Source organism: Podarcis tiliguerta (genome assembly GCF_965153285.1).
Source record: "Podarcis tiliguerta genome assembly, chromosome: 16".
Classification (NCBI taxonomy): Eukaryota; Metazoa; Chordata; class Lepidosauria; order Squamata; family Lacertidae; genus Podarcis; species Podarcis tiliguerta.
In genome coordinates, this window is record NC_139549.1 from 40,728,562 (window position 1) to 40,744,869 (window position 16,308).

General features: G+C 46.1%; 1 protein-coding gene and 1 long non-coding RNA gene across 6 annotated transcripts in view; one reads left to right on the top strand and one right to left on the bottom strand.

Moving 5' to 3' along the window:
* Positions 1–16,308, top strand: part of LOC310667265 — a 218,418-nt gene that overhangs the window by 191,179 nt on the left and 10,931 nt on the right. The gene's annotated exons all lie outside the window — the stretch shown is intronic.
* SCARB1 (scavenger receptor class B member 1) overlaps positions 1–16,308 on the bottom strand; it is a 47,540-nt gene that overhangs the window by 14,068 nt on the left and 17,164 nt on the right. For all 5 annotated transcript variants that reach the window (XM_083419063.1, XM_083419064.1, XM_083419061.1 and 2 more), the window contains exons 4-8: positions 15,204–15,407; positions 13,285–13,380; positions 11,353–11,468; positions 9,336–9,502; positions 5,758–5,876 (exon numbers count right to left, since the gene is read on the bottom strand). In XM_083419063.1, coding sequence (XP_083275189.1) covers positions 5,758–5,876; positions 9,336–9,502; positions 11,353–11,468; positions 13,285–13,380; positions 15,204–15,407 — 702 coding nt within the window. The remainder of the gene's footprint in view (positions 1–5,757; positions 5,877–9,335; positions 9,503–11,352; positions 11,469–13,284; positions 13,381–15,203; positions 15,408–16,308) is intronic.

The following is a 16,308-nucleotide window of genomic DNA, read 5'->3' on the forward strand; positions in this document are numbered from 1 at the left end:
CATTTCTCCGATGAAAATAGATGTCCTAAGCAAAAACCATTCCAGGATCAAATCAGAAACCGGGAAGGCTTCTGTAAATCCGGGACTATCCCTGGAAAATAGGGACAGACCACTTGGTGGTTAGAGCTGTTAGAGCTAAGAGCAAGTCTGAAACCTTTGCCAGCCTACTGCAAAAACCATCTAGACATCTACTCGTTGATCCTTGATGGACTCCCATAACTCTTCACACTCCCACTTCTGTCAGGAGGAAGCTAGTGCTGGCATTTCTACCTGAGCTGCTTTGCAGATCTGCCTTCTTAAAGAGAAGAGTGATCAGTGACTCATATATGACAAGAAGCCTCTCCCAAAGGCAACCCCTTGTCTCCATCAGGGCTTTTATTTAACTGAAATATTGCAGCACACTTAGCATACCTTGGCCAACATGCCTTGGGCCATTTTCCTTTTGAGGTGGGGCAACCAGAATGGTACACAGTGTTCCAGGTGTGGTTTCACAATCAATTTTTATAATGGCAGTTTGATAAAGCGTGTTCTCCTTCATGGAGAGCACATGTTGCGGTGGGGGCTAACAAGACACCCCACTGTTGCTGGGCGGGAAAAGAATGTTAGCCACCATTACAATTGGGTTCTATCTGTTGCTGGGGAGATTTATATGTTGCCATTTTGAGATTGACAGCCATAGCTTTTAAATACCCTGCGCGCAGCACTGAGCTTCCTCTTTTCACTGCGCGCATCGGATCACCCACCCTCCCTCCCTATGTTCAGGGTTGTTCGCTTGACCTTGCGATTGCCTGTCATGGGATCATCTGCTTTGGGGGCAGGGGCCCGGTAGGAATTTTGTCCATTTGGCTGATTGGCTGGTGCCATTTGGTTTTTGCCTGCTGCATAGCAAATTGTCACAATTTGTAAGGGGCAAAGAAAACACAGGTCATTCACCAGAGGGTTTTTTTGTTATCTTGACACAAGATAACCAAAGAACACTATGGGTCAGGCTGAATCAGACCAAAGTCCCCAGCTCCCCTTCCAGCATTCCATTCTCACAGCAGCCAACCAGATGCCAGGCACCGACAACTCATAGAATCATAGAACTGTAGAGTTTGGAGGGACCATGAGGGTCATCTAGTCCAACCCCCTGCAATGCAGGAATCTTTTGCCCAACGTGGGGCTCAAACCCATGACCCTGAAGAGTCTCATGCTCTCCCAACTGAGTGAAGCCCCAAAGCAGGCCAAGAGCGCAACAGCACTCTCCTCACTTGCGCTCCCCAGCAACTACTACTTCTCTTTGTTGCTTATTAACTGCCTTCCACATCTGTCTCAACTGGTATCCAGAAGGATACCACCACAGACACCAGTGAACCGTCACTGTAGCTAGAATCCCCTGAAAGCCTTATCTTCCAGGAGTTTGTCCAACCCCCTTCTAAAGTTGTCCAAGTCTGTGGCCATTATTAAATCTCTGTGATGCGCCGGGTGGAAATGTTTTTCCTTGTCCAGGTTTCGATATTCTTTCAAATAAAGAGCTGTCAACTTGTCCAGCTCTGGCTTGAAATACCCTCATTTAGGGCCCAATATATCATGCTGCCTGAGGTGGAACAGCAAAAGGGATTTCCCTCTGCAGGCCTGCCTAATTATTTTGGGATCTGAAGCAGACAATCCTGTGAAGTGCCTGCCCTTGGCAGTAGAATACAGCAGTCCATTAACTTATACGTAATTTACTGCTCCTCTGGAATTCGAAAACCAGCTGCTTGAGGCAACTGCTTCCCTCTGTCTAATGACAGGGCTGGCCCTGGCTGCTTTTATGCTGTTGTGTATCCTGTTCTAAGTTAGCTATTTTTTACAATTGTATCCCTTTAGGGAAATCCCTTTGAGGTAGAACAAAAGAATATAAAGGGGCATACAAAATTATGTATTTGTTTGAAATTCACATAAAAATACAACTTACTCGACTGTCACCACCCCTGGTCTCTCTACCCTGACAAAGAACACAAACCTGCCATTTTAGAGAACATGCTTGGAGTGCAGAAGGCCCAGGAAATAGCCCTTACCATTGGCTTTTCTGCAACTATGGGGTAACAATTGTTACGAGACAAAAATGCTATCTCAAGTGCCTTGGGATGCAAAGTGTAATAAATAATTTAGTTTTTTTTAAAAATCAAACAACTTATCAGAAGCATGTTAAAAATAACCTTTCCTTTAATCTATATTATTATGTTATTATATTAGTCCAGTGTAAAAGCTCTAAGATTAGGCTTAATGTAGTTCCACCAGAGACCTGCTATAGCTCTCTGAATATGCAGTTATGACAAAACTATACATTTAAAGCAGTATCATACCACTTTAAACAGCCATGGCTTCTCCCAAACGAGTTTACTAGGAAGAGGGATTGATTGTTCAATTACTCTGAGAATTGTCGCTCTGCGCAGGGAATAGGGGCCTCCTAACAGCTCTCAGTACCCTCTGTAAACTACAGTTTCCAGGATTCTGCATTGCGGGGACAACCATGACTGTTTAAAGCAGTATGAGACTACATTAAAATGTATAGTGCAGATGGGTCTTAGAGTAAAAGAAGGAAAGTAAAAATCTAGTATGTAAAATTGGAGACAATGTTTGCCAAATAAAGCACCATTCTTCTCAAGATCCAACATACCTGAGATGGTCTAATGCAATATCAAATTATGAGTAGGGGTATATTGCACTTTCATTTATTTATTGCGATGTTTATACTCCACCTTGCCTCTAGAGAGCTCGGGGGCAAACACAATTCTTACCCTCCCCATTTTGTCCTCAACAACCCTGTGAGGTAGGCTAGGCTGAGTGATATTGAGAGGCCCGGGGCCATCCAGCGATCTTCAGGGCTGAGTGGGGATTTGAACCCTGGTCCTGCAGGTCACGGGTTCAACACTGCAACCACCAGTAACACTGTCATTTCTTTGTGTTACCTTCTTTTTATGTGGAATTTTTATATTGTATTTTTAAAAACTGGTAATCTCTTTTTCTTTTTTATGTTTAAAATGCTCTTTTGTTCTTCTATTAATTATGCTGCTTTAAATGTGGGTCTTTATTGTATCACAGAATTGTAGAGGTAGAAGAGAACCTGAGGATCGTCTAGTCCACCCCCTGCAATGCAGGAATACGCAGCTGTCCCAGACGGGGATTGAACCTACAACACTGGAATTATCAGCACCATCTTCTAACCAACTAAGGTGATATTCTAATTGATATTTTGAGCTAGATCATATACTTCTTAGAGGTTGGGGTTGTTGTTGGTTTTTGGGAAATGTGAAGCAATCCAAAGGAGCCCAGACCTCCTAATCCTCAGATCCTTTGGGAGAGACTCTTTGGCCTCGTGTGACCTGCTGGGCAAAAGGAAAGCTGGTTTGGTTTTGGTTTTTTGCTTGAATTTGTGTGTTCAGGCCATTTTAGTTTCTTTTGAAGTGAGAGACAGCTGATGTAATTATTTTGTGTACAACATGTAGCTGTGTTTGTGTTGCGATTGTTCTGTTACTTATAAAAATAAAACATAAAAATTATTTAAATAAATAACTTAAGCTAGTTTCATAAAACTAAATAAAACTATTGTCGTCTCTCCCTCTCTCTCTCTCTGTTTTTAAATTGTGTTGCACATAACAGATTTTGTGTTGCAACTGTTTCCCCACTTAGGAAGATGTTTAGGAGGTTTTCTATTGGTTTGTTTTTAACTGTAATCTCTAATCTACACATTTACTGTTCCAGTTCTCTCCTAACCATCTTATTGCTACACTGGGTGAAATTAAAAATGCTATCACCCTGGTTGCCAAGTAACATTGACAAAGCTGAGTTACACCATTAGTCCCAGGAAGGGGAGGCTGTCTTCCTCCAGGCGCAGCAACACTCCAGCTGCAACTCCCATCATCCCTGCTGCTTGGCCATAATGCCTTGGACTGATGGGAGTCCAACAACAAAATACACATTTTGCATGCACCATGTAGACCAGGTGTCAGGATCCTGCCACTCTCCAGGTGCTGCTGAACTACAACTCCCCTCATCCCTGGCCTCTGGCATTGCTGGCTGAGGCTGAGGAGAGGTGGAGTACAACAACATCTGGAGGCCTTTGAAAGCTCCTGCCCATCATAGGCAATCCTGAGTCTGATGGACTACCTGCCATTGTGCTGTCAGCCAAGGAAGGTCCAGAGGAAGGAATTAACTCTTTGTTCTCAAAAGTACACTTACACGTTAGGACAAGGTATGTCCCTCAATCCTTCGTCCCTCAGCTATTCCTAGGTGTGCACCCAGGGAGGCGTCTCCTGTCTTTGATTCTCTTCTCCTGGCTGTTACAAGCTCCCCCAGGTCACTGGTCCCTTCTTCCAAGTCCGTCTCCAACCCCCTTTCTCCTCCTTATCCAGCCTCCACTCATCAGGGTCCAGCCAGTCCCTGACACCACCTGACGTCCCTTTAACTCAAGAGTAGGGAACCTTTGGCTGCAAAGTCTTGCTAAACTCCAATCAGCCCGAGGAAGCATGGCCGATGTCTGGGGTGATGGGAGTTGTAGTTGAGCAACATCTGAAGGACCAAAGGTTCCCCATACTTGTTTTAGCTGGACATGCCAAGAAAGCTACAGGTTGGATGACTGCAATGTTCAAACCTCTGCCAAGAGGAAGAAAGCAATTCTTGCTCTGTCTGCCACAGATCTTTCTTCCGCCACCCCGTATCTCCACATGCCTCACCTTCAGGTGTCCTGCCCACACTCCCACAAGGAGACGGAGACGGCCCCCACCGTTTGAGACAAATCACTGCACTAATTGATTTATGATTTTAAAGCTACCTTAATCAGTGCAATAATAAAGAATATCCTTGTACTATGGAATCCATGGCAAGCCATATGCCGCAAAGAGATAACAGACATGGAGAGCAGATTAGATATAGGTGCAAGCAGGCGAGATTGTAAAACTGCCTTCCACAGATCAAGGGGAGGCTGTTGGGTTTGTACCAAGAGTAACTTCCCAGTTCAATTTCAAAAGAACAGAAAATGCAGAAGTTGCGTTCATGACTATTGGAATAGCATATTTGTTTTAAGTTTTCCATTTGTAATTGTTGTAACCTGCCTGCTGGTGAAGGGTGGATGGTAGTGGTAGCAATAATCATCATAAAAATAACCCTGGTCCACCCATGTAGCACAATGTGATGGTAAATGGACTGTATCACTGCATATGGGGACATTTGAAAACGTGAACACCGCGCTCCCTCCTTGCATGTAGAAAACTAGAACTGCAGGAAGCAAGTCAGGCTAGAATTCCTCACCCCCACCAACGCTGCTAATTGTCTACTTACAGACCATTATGTTTAACAGGATGGTGCATTAAAAGCATGGTATCCCTCCTCGCCTCCCCATAATCTAAAGTGATGCAATCTACTCTTCCATTCAACAGGCCATATTTGTGGGTCACAGATAAGGGTCCTCATTGTGCTGATAAAATATTACTGTAATCAAGAGGCAACCAGAAGGCTTACATCTAAGAGCCTGATAACATTAAATACAGCAGGGTTTGCAAGTGTCATTTCACAAGCCCAATCTAGTTGTAGTAAAATGAGAGAGGGAGAAAAACCTCCCTCTGTCCACCTTCTCCACATCGTACATCATTTTATACACCTCTATCACGCCTCCTCTGACTTGCTTGTTCTCTAACCTTGTAAGCCAGCCCACCACCCCCCCGGTTCGATCACCACAGTGACGCCCACTAAACAGGCAAGAAAGCACCAGAGTTAGTGGGTGAATGGTCCACTCACTGAGTGCAGATCCACAAAAAGCCCGTGCTTCTCTTCGTTGGGATGCAAGCCATCCACTGTCTCTAATAGTTCTGGGTCAGCATTCAGGAAGTGTGGGTGGGACAGGAATACTGGTGCATCTGAAAAAGAAGAAGCAAAGACAAGCAGATCAAAACAAAGCTCTTTGAGGCATAAAATCATCTCGCTACCTGTACTCATCCCTGATCCTGTAATTTTTTTTATTTTTAGCCTTTGGAATATTTCAGCCAGGAACTTGACACGATGAACAGTATTTAACACCCTTTATGATCACGAAGATTAGAAACGTCACTTTAAAAAACAACCACAACAATTGATCTTCTGCATGCAAAGCTGCAGGACGGAGATTGTGTGACACGCCAGTGGGTGGGGAAAAAATATGCTTTTGCAGAAAAACAAACATGTAATCAGACATTACTGTGAATAGCATCTTCTGTGCCAAATGCAAGCCTTGATCACAGCAAAAAAGTGCCAAAAATCATATTTGGAGAGCAAATACAGAGAGACTATGTTTTTAGAGCAGTAGGGGCCTTCAGGAAGACAACATAAAATGTAGGAGCAGCCCTGTGGGTTCACACCAAAGGTAAATTCCAGTCCAGCAAACTGTTTTCACAGCAGGGCCACCTGGTACCCCTGCGTTCTGCCTGTAGGCTTCCCAGAGGCAACAGCCTTCACTGCATTCAATATAAAGGTAAAGGGGCCCCTGACCACCAGGTCCAGTTGTGACCAACTCTGGGGTTGCGGTGCTCATCTCGCTTTATTGGCCAAGGGAGCCGGCATGCAGCTTCCGGGTCATGTGGCCAGCATGACTAAGCCGCTTCTGGTGAACCAGAGCAGCGCACTGAAATGCCATTTACTTTCCGCCGAAGCGGTACCTCTTTATCTACTTGCACTTTTTAGTGTGCTTTCGAACTGCCAGGTTGGCAGGAGCAGGGACCGAGCAACGGGAGCTCACCCCGTCGCGGGGATTCGAACTGCTGACCTTCTGATCGGCAAGCCCTAGGCTCTGTGGTTTAACCCACAGCATTCAATATAGCCCTTGCATTCAATATAGATTGCAGCTTTTCCTCCCTGGGGCTGAGCTGGGGCTGGTTTTCCAAGGATGAAGCAAAAGCTGGCTGTGGACAGCAACTTTATTACCAATTCCTGGAGCAGCCCCCTCCCATGCCCCCATTTTTAAGGAAAATAAATGTATAAGCAAATAAAAAATGCAAGCAGCACATTTGCTTAAAAGGAAACGATTCACCTGAAGCATGAGTGAGGACCAAGACTCAACAGCTGAAAAAACACATTCTTTGCACACCTATACATCAGTCATGAAACTGTAAAGCCACAAATTTCAGAATCCCACACACTACAGAGGTCTCTGTATTACATACTCTTTAACCAACTTGGCACCTAACACAGCTGGACTGGGCCACTTCTTAACGGCAGCTTGAAAATACTTATCCTAATTCTGAAGAGCATTACAGATTAGGGTAAATAATGGGTGATATTAACACATTTTCAAGAGAGAGGCTGTGAATGGAAAGCCAATGATTACACAAGTTAACCAAAGATCCATGAACACACAAACACAAAAAACCCACCATCCAGATTAGGCTACCAGTATGAATTGTGCAAATGAGAAATGTATTTTCCTTCTGCTAGCTAAGGCAAAAGTGCCAACAGAAGACACGCTTGGCCCCTGGAAACCTCATTCTGACATACACGGGGTCAGCCCCGAGGTCATCCATCTAGTTCAGAACAGTCTACCACTGGCTGGCAGAGGTTCTCCAGGGTTTCAGGCAGGGGACATTCCTAGCTCTGCCTCAAGGCACTGTGGACTGAATGTGGGGCCATCTGCATGGAAAGCAGATGCTCTGGCACTCAGCCACTGCCTTTTCTCATGAGACTGCTCCCACAAGAAGCAGAGATGGCCACCAAGTTTGATGGCTTAAAAGGAGGACTAGCTAGCTGGCTATGATGACTAACTCAACTGTTGGAGGCCGAATGCCTCTGAGGGCCAGTGGCTGGTGGGAGGCTCAAGTGGGGAGATTATTTCTATAGGCACCTGATAGCTAATGCTGTTCTAGGCTGCATCAACAGAAGTCTAGTGTCCAGATCAAGGGAAGACATAGTACCACTTTATTCTGCCTTGGTCAGACTACACTTGGAGTCATTTGTCCAATTCTGGGCACCACAATCCAAAGAGGATATTGACAAGCTGGAATGAGTGCAAAGGAGGGCAACCAAGATGATAAATGGTCTCCAGAGTAACAGTTGAGGGAATTGGGTATGTTTAACCTGGGTAAGGAGGAGACTGAGAGGAGATATGATAGCCATCTTCAAATATCTGAATGGGTGTCAGATGGAAGATGCAGCAAGCTTGTTTGTTTTTTTTTTTGCTTCAGAGGGTAGGATTTAAATCACTGGATTCAAGTTACAAATAAACATCACAAAGAACTTTCCGACAGTAGGAGCTGTTTCATAGTGGAACGGATTCCCTCAGGGGGTTGTGGACTCTCCTTTCTTGAAAGTTTTTAAGCAGAGGTTGGATGGCCACTGGTCATGGATGCTTTAGGTGAGATTCCTGCATTGCAGGGGGTTGGACTAGATGACCCCTGGGGTCTCTTCCAACTCTATGATTTTGTTACTGGCCACTCTGAGAACAGAATGCTGGATTAGATGTGACTTTGGCCTGGCCCAGCAGGCTCTTCTTATACCCTGCCCTCCCTCCAAGGCATTCATGGTGGCAAATATGGCTTCTTCCACTGCATTTTATTTTAACAGCCCCATGGAGGTGAGTTAGGCTGAGAAAGTGAGTAGCCCAAACTCAGCCTCTGAGCCTGTGTGTTCCCAAGAGGTGCTAACAATTATACGACACTGAGAGAACATGCCCGCACAATGAAGTCTGCCCAACAGCATTTTACGTATTACACAATCCCCACAGAGAACAGCATTGCCATTGTTCTCTCCCATAACAGTTTGTGATATTGAGCATTTTGTAAGGCAGAGGAACGATCCAAGTTTTCATGTTACAGGAAGCTGCTGTTGCACTCACTTGGCTTTTGTAAACTGCTCTGGGGATTTTATTGCAACCACATCTTGGGAAATAAATTATATACAAAATGTTAGGGGTTCAAACCCTGGCAACTCCACTTAAGAAATCTAGGGCAGGAGGGCTAGAAAAGGAGTCTGGCCGAGATGAACGGGCAAAACGAACTCTGAGCTAGATTGGCAATGCGTGCGATTCCACATCAGGCAGGCTTTCCACGTTCATGTGAGAGGCTATGGCAGCTGTCTCCCAACCTAGCACCCTCCAGCTGTTGCTGGACTACAACTCCCATCATCCCTGACTGCTGGCCATACTAGAAAGGGCTGGTGGGAGTTGGAATCCCCCAAACACCTGGTGGGAACCAGGCTAGCAAAGGTTGGGTTATAGTACCAGATTTTCCTGCAAAACAAACAGCAACAGAACAATGAAAGAGATGTCTAAACACTTCTAGCCCCCCAACCCAACAAATTGGACAACGCGGATGACTGCTGGGGGCGGGGACTAAAATACTTTCTAGACGTACTTAATCGACAGCTGCTGACATTCTGGATTCCAGACTGACGGCACGGACAGAAGCCTTCGTTGGGAGGATAGTCTGTACCATTGTCAAACAAGTTCTTTGGAGCCACGTAACGCAGCGTTGGTATTCCCTTGAAGTCTCCGGATCTACTGTAGTTTAATTTAATGGACCTGAAAACAGAGGTTTCAAGAGATGAGGGGCATCCAAGCACCAGAAGACATACTTCAGAGATGAAAGTTGAACACGCTGAGGCCCACTAAGGCATCTGCTGAAACTGGGGTCCCTTTGTACACCTTCTAAGCTTTCTAGAACTATCTATCTGGCCACTTTTGAACTGAAGTGAGTCATGGTGTCTGGTGCCCATTTGGACTGGTAGGACTGATAAGGCGGAGGTCAGAGAAGCTCACAGGAAGTGGAGCCAAAGCCAATGTGGGCAGAACTAACAAATTCTGGTTTTCTCTGACACACACACACACGCACACACACACACACCATTTCTCCCCTCTTACTTCATGTTAGATGTTTTGGTATTAGTGATGTAAACTTTAAAGAATCAGACAAATGGGAAGAGAATAAATAATCATATAATAAATATATAAATAAATGCAATAAATGTAATAAATAAAGTGCTTTATGTTCAAAAATAAAGAGAGCAAAAAACTACAAAAACAGTACTTTGAACTGTGCCTGTAAACAAGCTAGAATGCTGAGTCATTTATTTTTGTAGAGACAGCCAACCTAGCTTCTAGGATGTTGGCCCATCCCATACAGAGCAGCCCCTAATAGGCCACTGGGAATACCAAGAATCCAGTTTCAACATCCTCAACGGACTGCACCTGATTCAACCGTTCACATGGGAGCAGCCTTTTCTGAGTGCAGCTGCAAGAGGGATGCTGCCAGGTAGGAACAGGGACTGTACCTCCCCCTGTGTGAGACTACAGCCTCACCAAAGGATTTCCTCCCCAAAAAGCAAACCCTGAAAGAACACGTCGACCTCATATTTCAGCCAGGAGATGTTTCCACACCTCCGCTTCCCAGCAGAGACTCGGACTTGGCCAACTTTTCCCATGGGCAGCTGCTGACAGGCCTAAAGCCCATTTGTGGATGATTCAAGGCAAGTTTTTAATCACTTTCTGCCTTTTTGGAGAGCGTCAAGTTCTGCAATTATGTATGTATTCACCCAGTGCCCAGAGCTGTAAATGTACATCAGGATTGGGGCAGCCAGTGGGGGAGGCAAGGGGAAGCCATTTGCCTCAGGCGGTGACTCCAGTCCCTACCAGGCTGCCCACACAGTGCTGTTGCCCTCGCCACTGCTGCAGGTGAGGGTACAGTTGCGATGACAAGGCTTGTGGCAGCGAGGGCACGCTGGGGGCGGGGGGCAGCAGCAGCTGGGCAGCAGCAGGGCATTTTAACTACAGCAGCAAAATGTCTCGAGCCAGCCCTGATCAGGATATACATTCTAAACAAGCCAGAGGCAGAGCCTCAGGTCAGCCTCTGCACTGCTTCTTCCAAAAGGGGGAAAGTGGGGTGTGTGAGAGAGATTATAAAATATAATGCAGAGATGGAGGATGAAACTCAAGCAGACTAGAGGTGGGTGCAAGGGAGTGTCAGGCCCCCGCAAAAAATAAGCAAGCTTTGGTCTCTGTCATCTGAGAAACACTGCAATGTGCCTGCACTGACTGGGAGTGGCCCTCCAGGCTGGGTCTTTTCCAGGCCTACCAAGAGAAGCCGGGGATTGAATCTGGGGCCTTCTGCATGCATAGCAGATGCTCTCCCACTGAGTCATGGCCTGTCCTTTTGACAAGTCTATCTACTGAGCTCAGGATAGAATGCAGATGCTTCCAGTTTAGAACTGGGGGGGGGGGGCGGGAATCCTGTGGCTTTCCAGGTATTTGTGGACAACAGCTCCCATAATCTCCAAGGCCTGGCTTTGCTGGCTGGAGCTGATGTGGAGTCCAGCAATACCTGGAGGCGTATGCACTGTCCCTGCTGGGCAAGCAGGGCTTTCTTCTCAGGTTACCTGCAGGCATCAGGGCTGTACAATTCCACAGGTGAGGAAGGGGTCATAAATGGAGGCCAGATCTGTCCAGATGTCCCATTGATCATGTTGCATTGATCAGAGTTCCAGTAGGACACCTAGAGGGAAAATGGATCCCTAAGAATAACCAGAAGCTGGGCTGAGTCTAGCAAGAAACCCTCCCTGCCAAACAGGTTAAGCCTGGCTTTCATTACAAACCGTGGCCTCGTCTTCCCCACGCCCAATCCTGAGGAATCCTCCAGACCTTTCTGCCACACAATCTTTCCTTTAATTCAGTTACACAACTTGACTCAAAACTTTCCTTGCCAATCACAAACTATACCAGGAAACTCTTCCAAGGTCTGAATCACTAGGAAGCAAAAGGTCTCTGAATAAAAGTACCATACAAAAGCTGGAGAAAAAAGAGCACAGAATTTTTTTTCTTAGCTTGTGTAAAACTAAAGCAGCCACTCTAGATACAATCTCAAGTTATCTGAGCTGAATGCATCCATTTAAGAACCTGCAGTCTTATCAATGTGGAAGGCACCCCTTTCAGATTGTGCAAAGGACTTCAATCTATTATTTGACATGGGACAAAACATCTTGACTGCATAAGAGGATCTGAATGGGTGGATTCTGTCTGCCTTTAAGAGAGAGACACTTACCTGGCCACATGGCTCACTGAACACACAAACAGGACTTGTGTCTGAGAAGATTTCCAGAGGATTGTGTTGCACAAAGCACTGTTATTTTTTTATATATAAAAAATGCAGACCCTCTTCACATGCATAGTTTATATGAGGGTGGGGAACCTCCAGCCCAAGGGCCAAACGCAGCCCTCCAGACTTCTCCATTTGGCCCCTGCAACTCCTCCCCTTTCCCCAAGCCTCACTGGCTCCACTTCACACCACAAGTACATTAGATGGGCTAGGATGCATCCTTGAACTCTGATGACTCTTTTTAGTCCAGACGGAGGATAGTGTGTGTGTGTATTGTGCAGAAACTAGCCTCCTGTGCAAAGGTATAATTGACCATAAAGTAACCCACAACTTATACAGGGCTTACGTTCCAAGGATTACGCCTAAAGCCAAAATCATGTACAGTGGTACCTCTGGTTACGTACTTAATTCATTCCGGAGGTCCATTCTTAACCTGAAACTGTTCTTAACCTGAAGCACCACTTTAGCTAATGGGGCCTCCCACTGCTGCCGTGCCGCCACCGCACAATTTTTGTTCTCATCCTGAAGCAAAGTTCTTAACCTGATGCACTATTTCTGGGTTAGCGGAGTCTGTAACCTGAAGCGTATGAAACCCGAGGTACCACTGTATAGTCAAAACACATTGGGTTCAATGTCAGGTGGGATTGCCAAAGTCATTTCTCCTGGAACTCCACCACCTTTCCACTATCTTTTAATTAATTAATTAATGGTCATGCACGTAAAGCTGAATGCCCACAAGCTAAGAATGTGCTTAAGTTGCAGCTTCCGTTTCTGCCCCGGCCCGTCATTGCCATGTGGTCCCTGGAAGGCTTCCCAGAGGGGAATGTGGCCCTCGGGGTGAAAAAGGCTCCTCAAACTTGGACTACAGCAACTGAAGAATTCAACTTTTTCTTGTGGCTGAATCCGAGCTGTCTCCATGGAAGTTTTTTATTCCCAACCATGTGATGCACATGGTTCAGCCTATCTGATGGGAGCAGGTGAGATTACAAAAGGAAAAAACCGACGGAATCCATGGCAAGTCCTATGCTGTGCCAAGTCTTCCATATTAAAAGAAGACTTTGTTCTGAGTTGATGGGGCAGCAAACAGCACTGGGAAGACAAAAGCAGAGCCAAAACATCTTGACTGCATAGGAGGACCTGAATGGGTTGATTCTGTCTGCCTTTAAAGAGAGACAATGGAAGAGGAGTTTCCACGAAGAGAGCAGTTTGCCATTACCTCTTTCAGTCCATTCCAAGAATCTATCATATGGACTCTGCTGATGTTCCTCATGCCTGTGTACACCGTGAACAGCCCTGTATTTGAATTATTGAACTGCAGTGGAAGAGAAAAGATATTATTAACATGCCTTGCTCACGTGCTTTTCAGAAGGGTTGGGGGGAGAGAAATCAGGGAGCAGAGAACAGGGAGGATGGCCACTTCATACCTTGCCCTCTTAAGAAGGGTTTGCAAGGAAGGCTGGCCGTAGCTCAGAGGCAGAGTATATGCGGCACCTCAGAGCCTTGAATAATGTTCCAAATCCCTGACACCACCAGCAAAAACGATTTCAGGTTGCTGGGCTGGGCGAGATCTTGACCTTAGGCCTTGACAGTATCATTATCATTACATTTACACTCCACATTTCCTCTCCATTTTGCCCTCACAACAATCCTCTAACCCAGGTTAGGCTGAGATATGGCGAATGGCCCAAGGTCACCCAGTGAGCTTCATGGATCAGCAGGGATTAGAGCTTCAGTCTCCAAGGTATGAGCGCGACACTCTAGCTGCTCTGCCACACTAGCTCCCAGTTTGGATGTTGCCTCTGTGAACAGAGCAGCCTTCCCCAATCTGGTGCCTTCTAGACATTTTGACCTCATTTCCCAAGGCTGGCCATGCTGCCTGGGGTGGACGGTAACTGCTATCCAACATCTGGCACACACCACTTTGAGGAAACTGGAAGAAACACTGCTAAGCTGGATGCACCAAAAGTCTGATTCTGTACGAGGCACCCTAGACGGAAACATTGAACCAGTCACCACATTGTTGCCACTGATACCCACCATAGCAGCCAACAGAAGGCATAGTAGCTAGGATATGGTTACCAGATTTTTTTCAGTGAATCCGGGGACACTCCTCCCCCCCCCTTTTTTTTTGAAGCTGAGTGGCAACAGGGAGTCAGTAGTGGGGATGGTGAGGCAAAAGATCCTGGGCCCAAGCACACATGCATATTGTATAAAGGTGCAAAGCCCTTCTTTCACACCCTGTGAAACATAAATGCCCAGAGTTTTTTAAAAACTGGGCAACGGCCAGCCACTCGCGACTCCCACACCTCCCCCGATCAGTCGAAACAAAGGGGGAAGGGGGCAGGAGATCTGTACTGTCCCCGGTTCCCCTTCGGCAGTGGCGGCGGCAGCAGCAGTCAGCAGCCTGGAGCCAACCTGGTAGCGCAGTTGGCTCTGGCTGGCTTCAGGAGCTGCTTGCTGCCATGGCGCCAGCCATTTTTCCTCGCCGGAAGTCCCCATATGATGTGTTGTGACACGGCAGCGAGCAGCTCCTGAAGCCAGCCAGAGCCAACTGCGCTACCAGGCTGGCTCCGGGCTGCTGAGGCTGCTGCTGCTGCCATGTTCCCCAGGGACAGATTTGAAAATCTATGGACTGTCCCTGGGAAGCGGGAGCTTCTGGTAACCCTAAGCTAGGAGCAAACCCTGCCTTCCAGAAATTCCTTATTTGGAGATGTCTTGCAGTACTGGCCTTACTTTTGCACACACTGCCCTGGACTGCTTCAGAAAGCAATTCCTCAATTACATGTTCCTGGCAAGCCCTACAAATGCTGGTCCATGGAAGGAGTCTTCCTCTTATGCTACTTTGTTTTGCCACGGGTGTGACACTGTGCCCAATTATATTTTGCCTTAAATTCCTGACACCTCTGCTTGGAAGGATTAGTTGGGAGGTGACTGGGGAGAGCTCTCTTTGAGGCTGGGCAGGGCAGGCAGATAGTCTGATCTGGAGCAGCAGCTTCCCATGCCTCTCTCTTGGCATCTGCTACAGAATTGCTGCACCTATCCCTTCTCATTTCCACCTTGCCCTTCATGACTTCCACCGCACCCCTCCATCACTAACTTCAGAGACCCAAGCTCCCTCCCAAGGGTTTTACTTACTTCAGCAAACAAGCCAAATTTCCCTTTGAAGGGAAGTAAGCCAGGCTTGATGCTGTTCAGGAAGTCGATGAGCGGCTCATCATAACCCCACAAGATTTCTCCCACCGTCCGGTTCACAAAAGCACCCTGTCCGAAGGCAGCAAAGGTGGCGCTGACAAGCATCTGAGCGCCCGCCGGCATGTCCTCCAACATCACCGCTGCAGCCTGGTTGTGAAAGATGGAAAGAAGAGGGAGAGAGAAGGATGGGCAGGTTTTCATGCATTGATGCTCCTAAGAAGAGCTCATGTTGTCTGGCACAGATACATATTGCTGGCTAGTACTGGGAACTTATCCCCAGGCAAACTCTCTAATACACAAATCACCTTCTATAAATGTCTCATATTTAAACACACACTGCAACAACAGCTAAATGTGCCATGGAAACAGCACGATGTTAACCATCTCTACTTCAGAAGCAAGTCTTACTGAATTCAACAGGGCTTACTTCCAGGTATGGGAAGCTAGGATTACAGACTTTTGCAATTTGTATGTATATATGAGAACAGTCGATATAGATATAAAATGAACAGAAACTTATAGTCATCAATCCAGGAAATATAAAAATTTAAATAGATATTAAATCATTTGGGTATGTGGTAAAAATATGTAAGAGGGGATGTTGGCAGGGGGTTGGACTCGATGGCCCTTGTGGTCTCTTCCAACTCTATGATTCTATGATTCTAATTTTGTTTAAGGCAGAGGTTTAATATGTGATAGGAAGTGTCTCTGAATTTACTGGTGGATCTAAAATGATGTGTTTGTATTGCTTTGTTGTTTTATATGTTATACTTGGAATGTATAGAATAGTAAGTAATTTAAAATAAAGTAAATAAAATTAACTGGGAAAGCTACCTCAGAAGAGGCAATTTGTCACATCTCTGTATGAGTCAGTGTTCTTGGCTCATCTCATTTCAATCAGGAAACCCAGAATAGTGACTCATTCAGAGATACTACCTTTAGAGCAGATAATTCTTACTCTTCAACAACCTACAAGTAAATTTTATGGGATGTAAGACTGGAGTGTGCCTCTGGTATTAGTTCAGGGGGAGGAAAGGTTGAGGGCAGG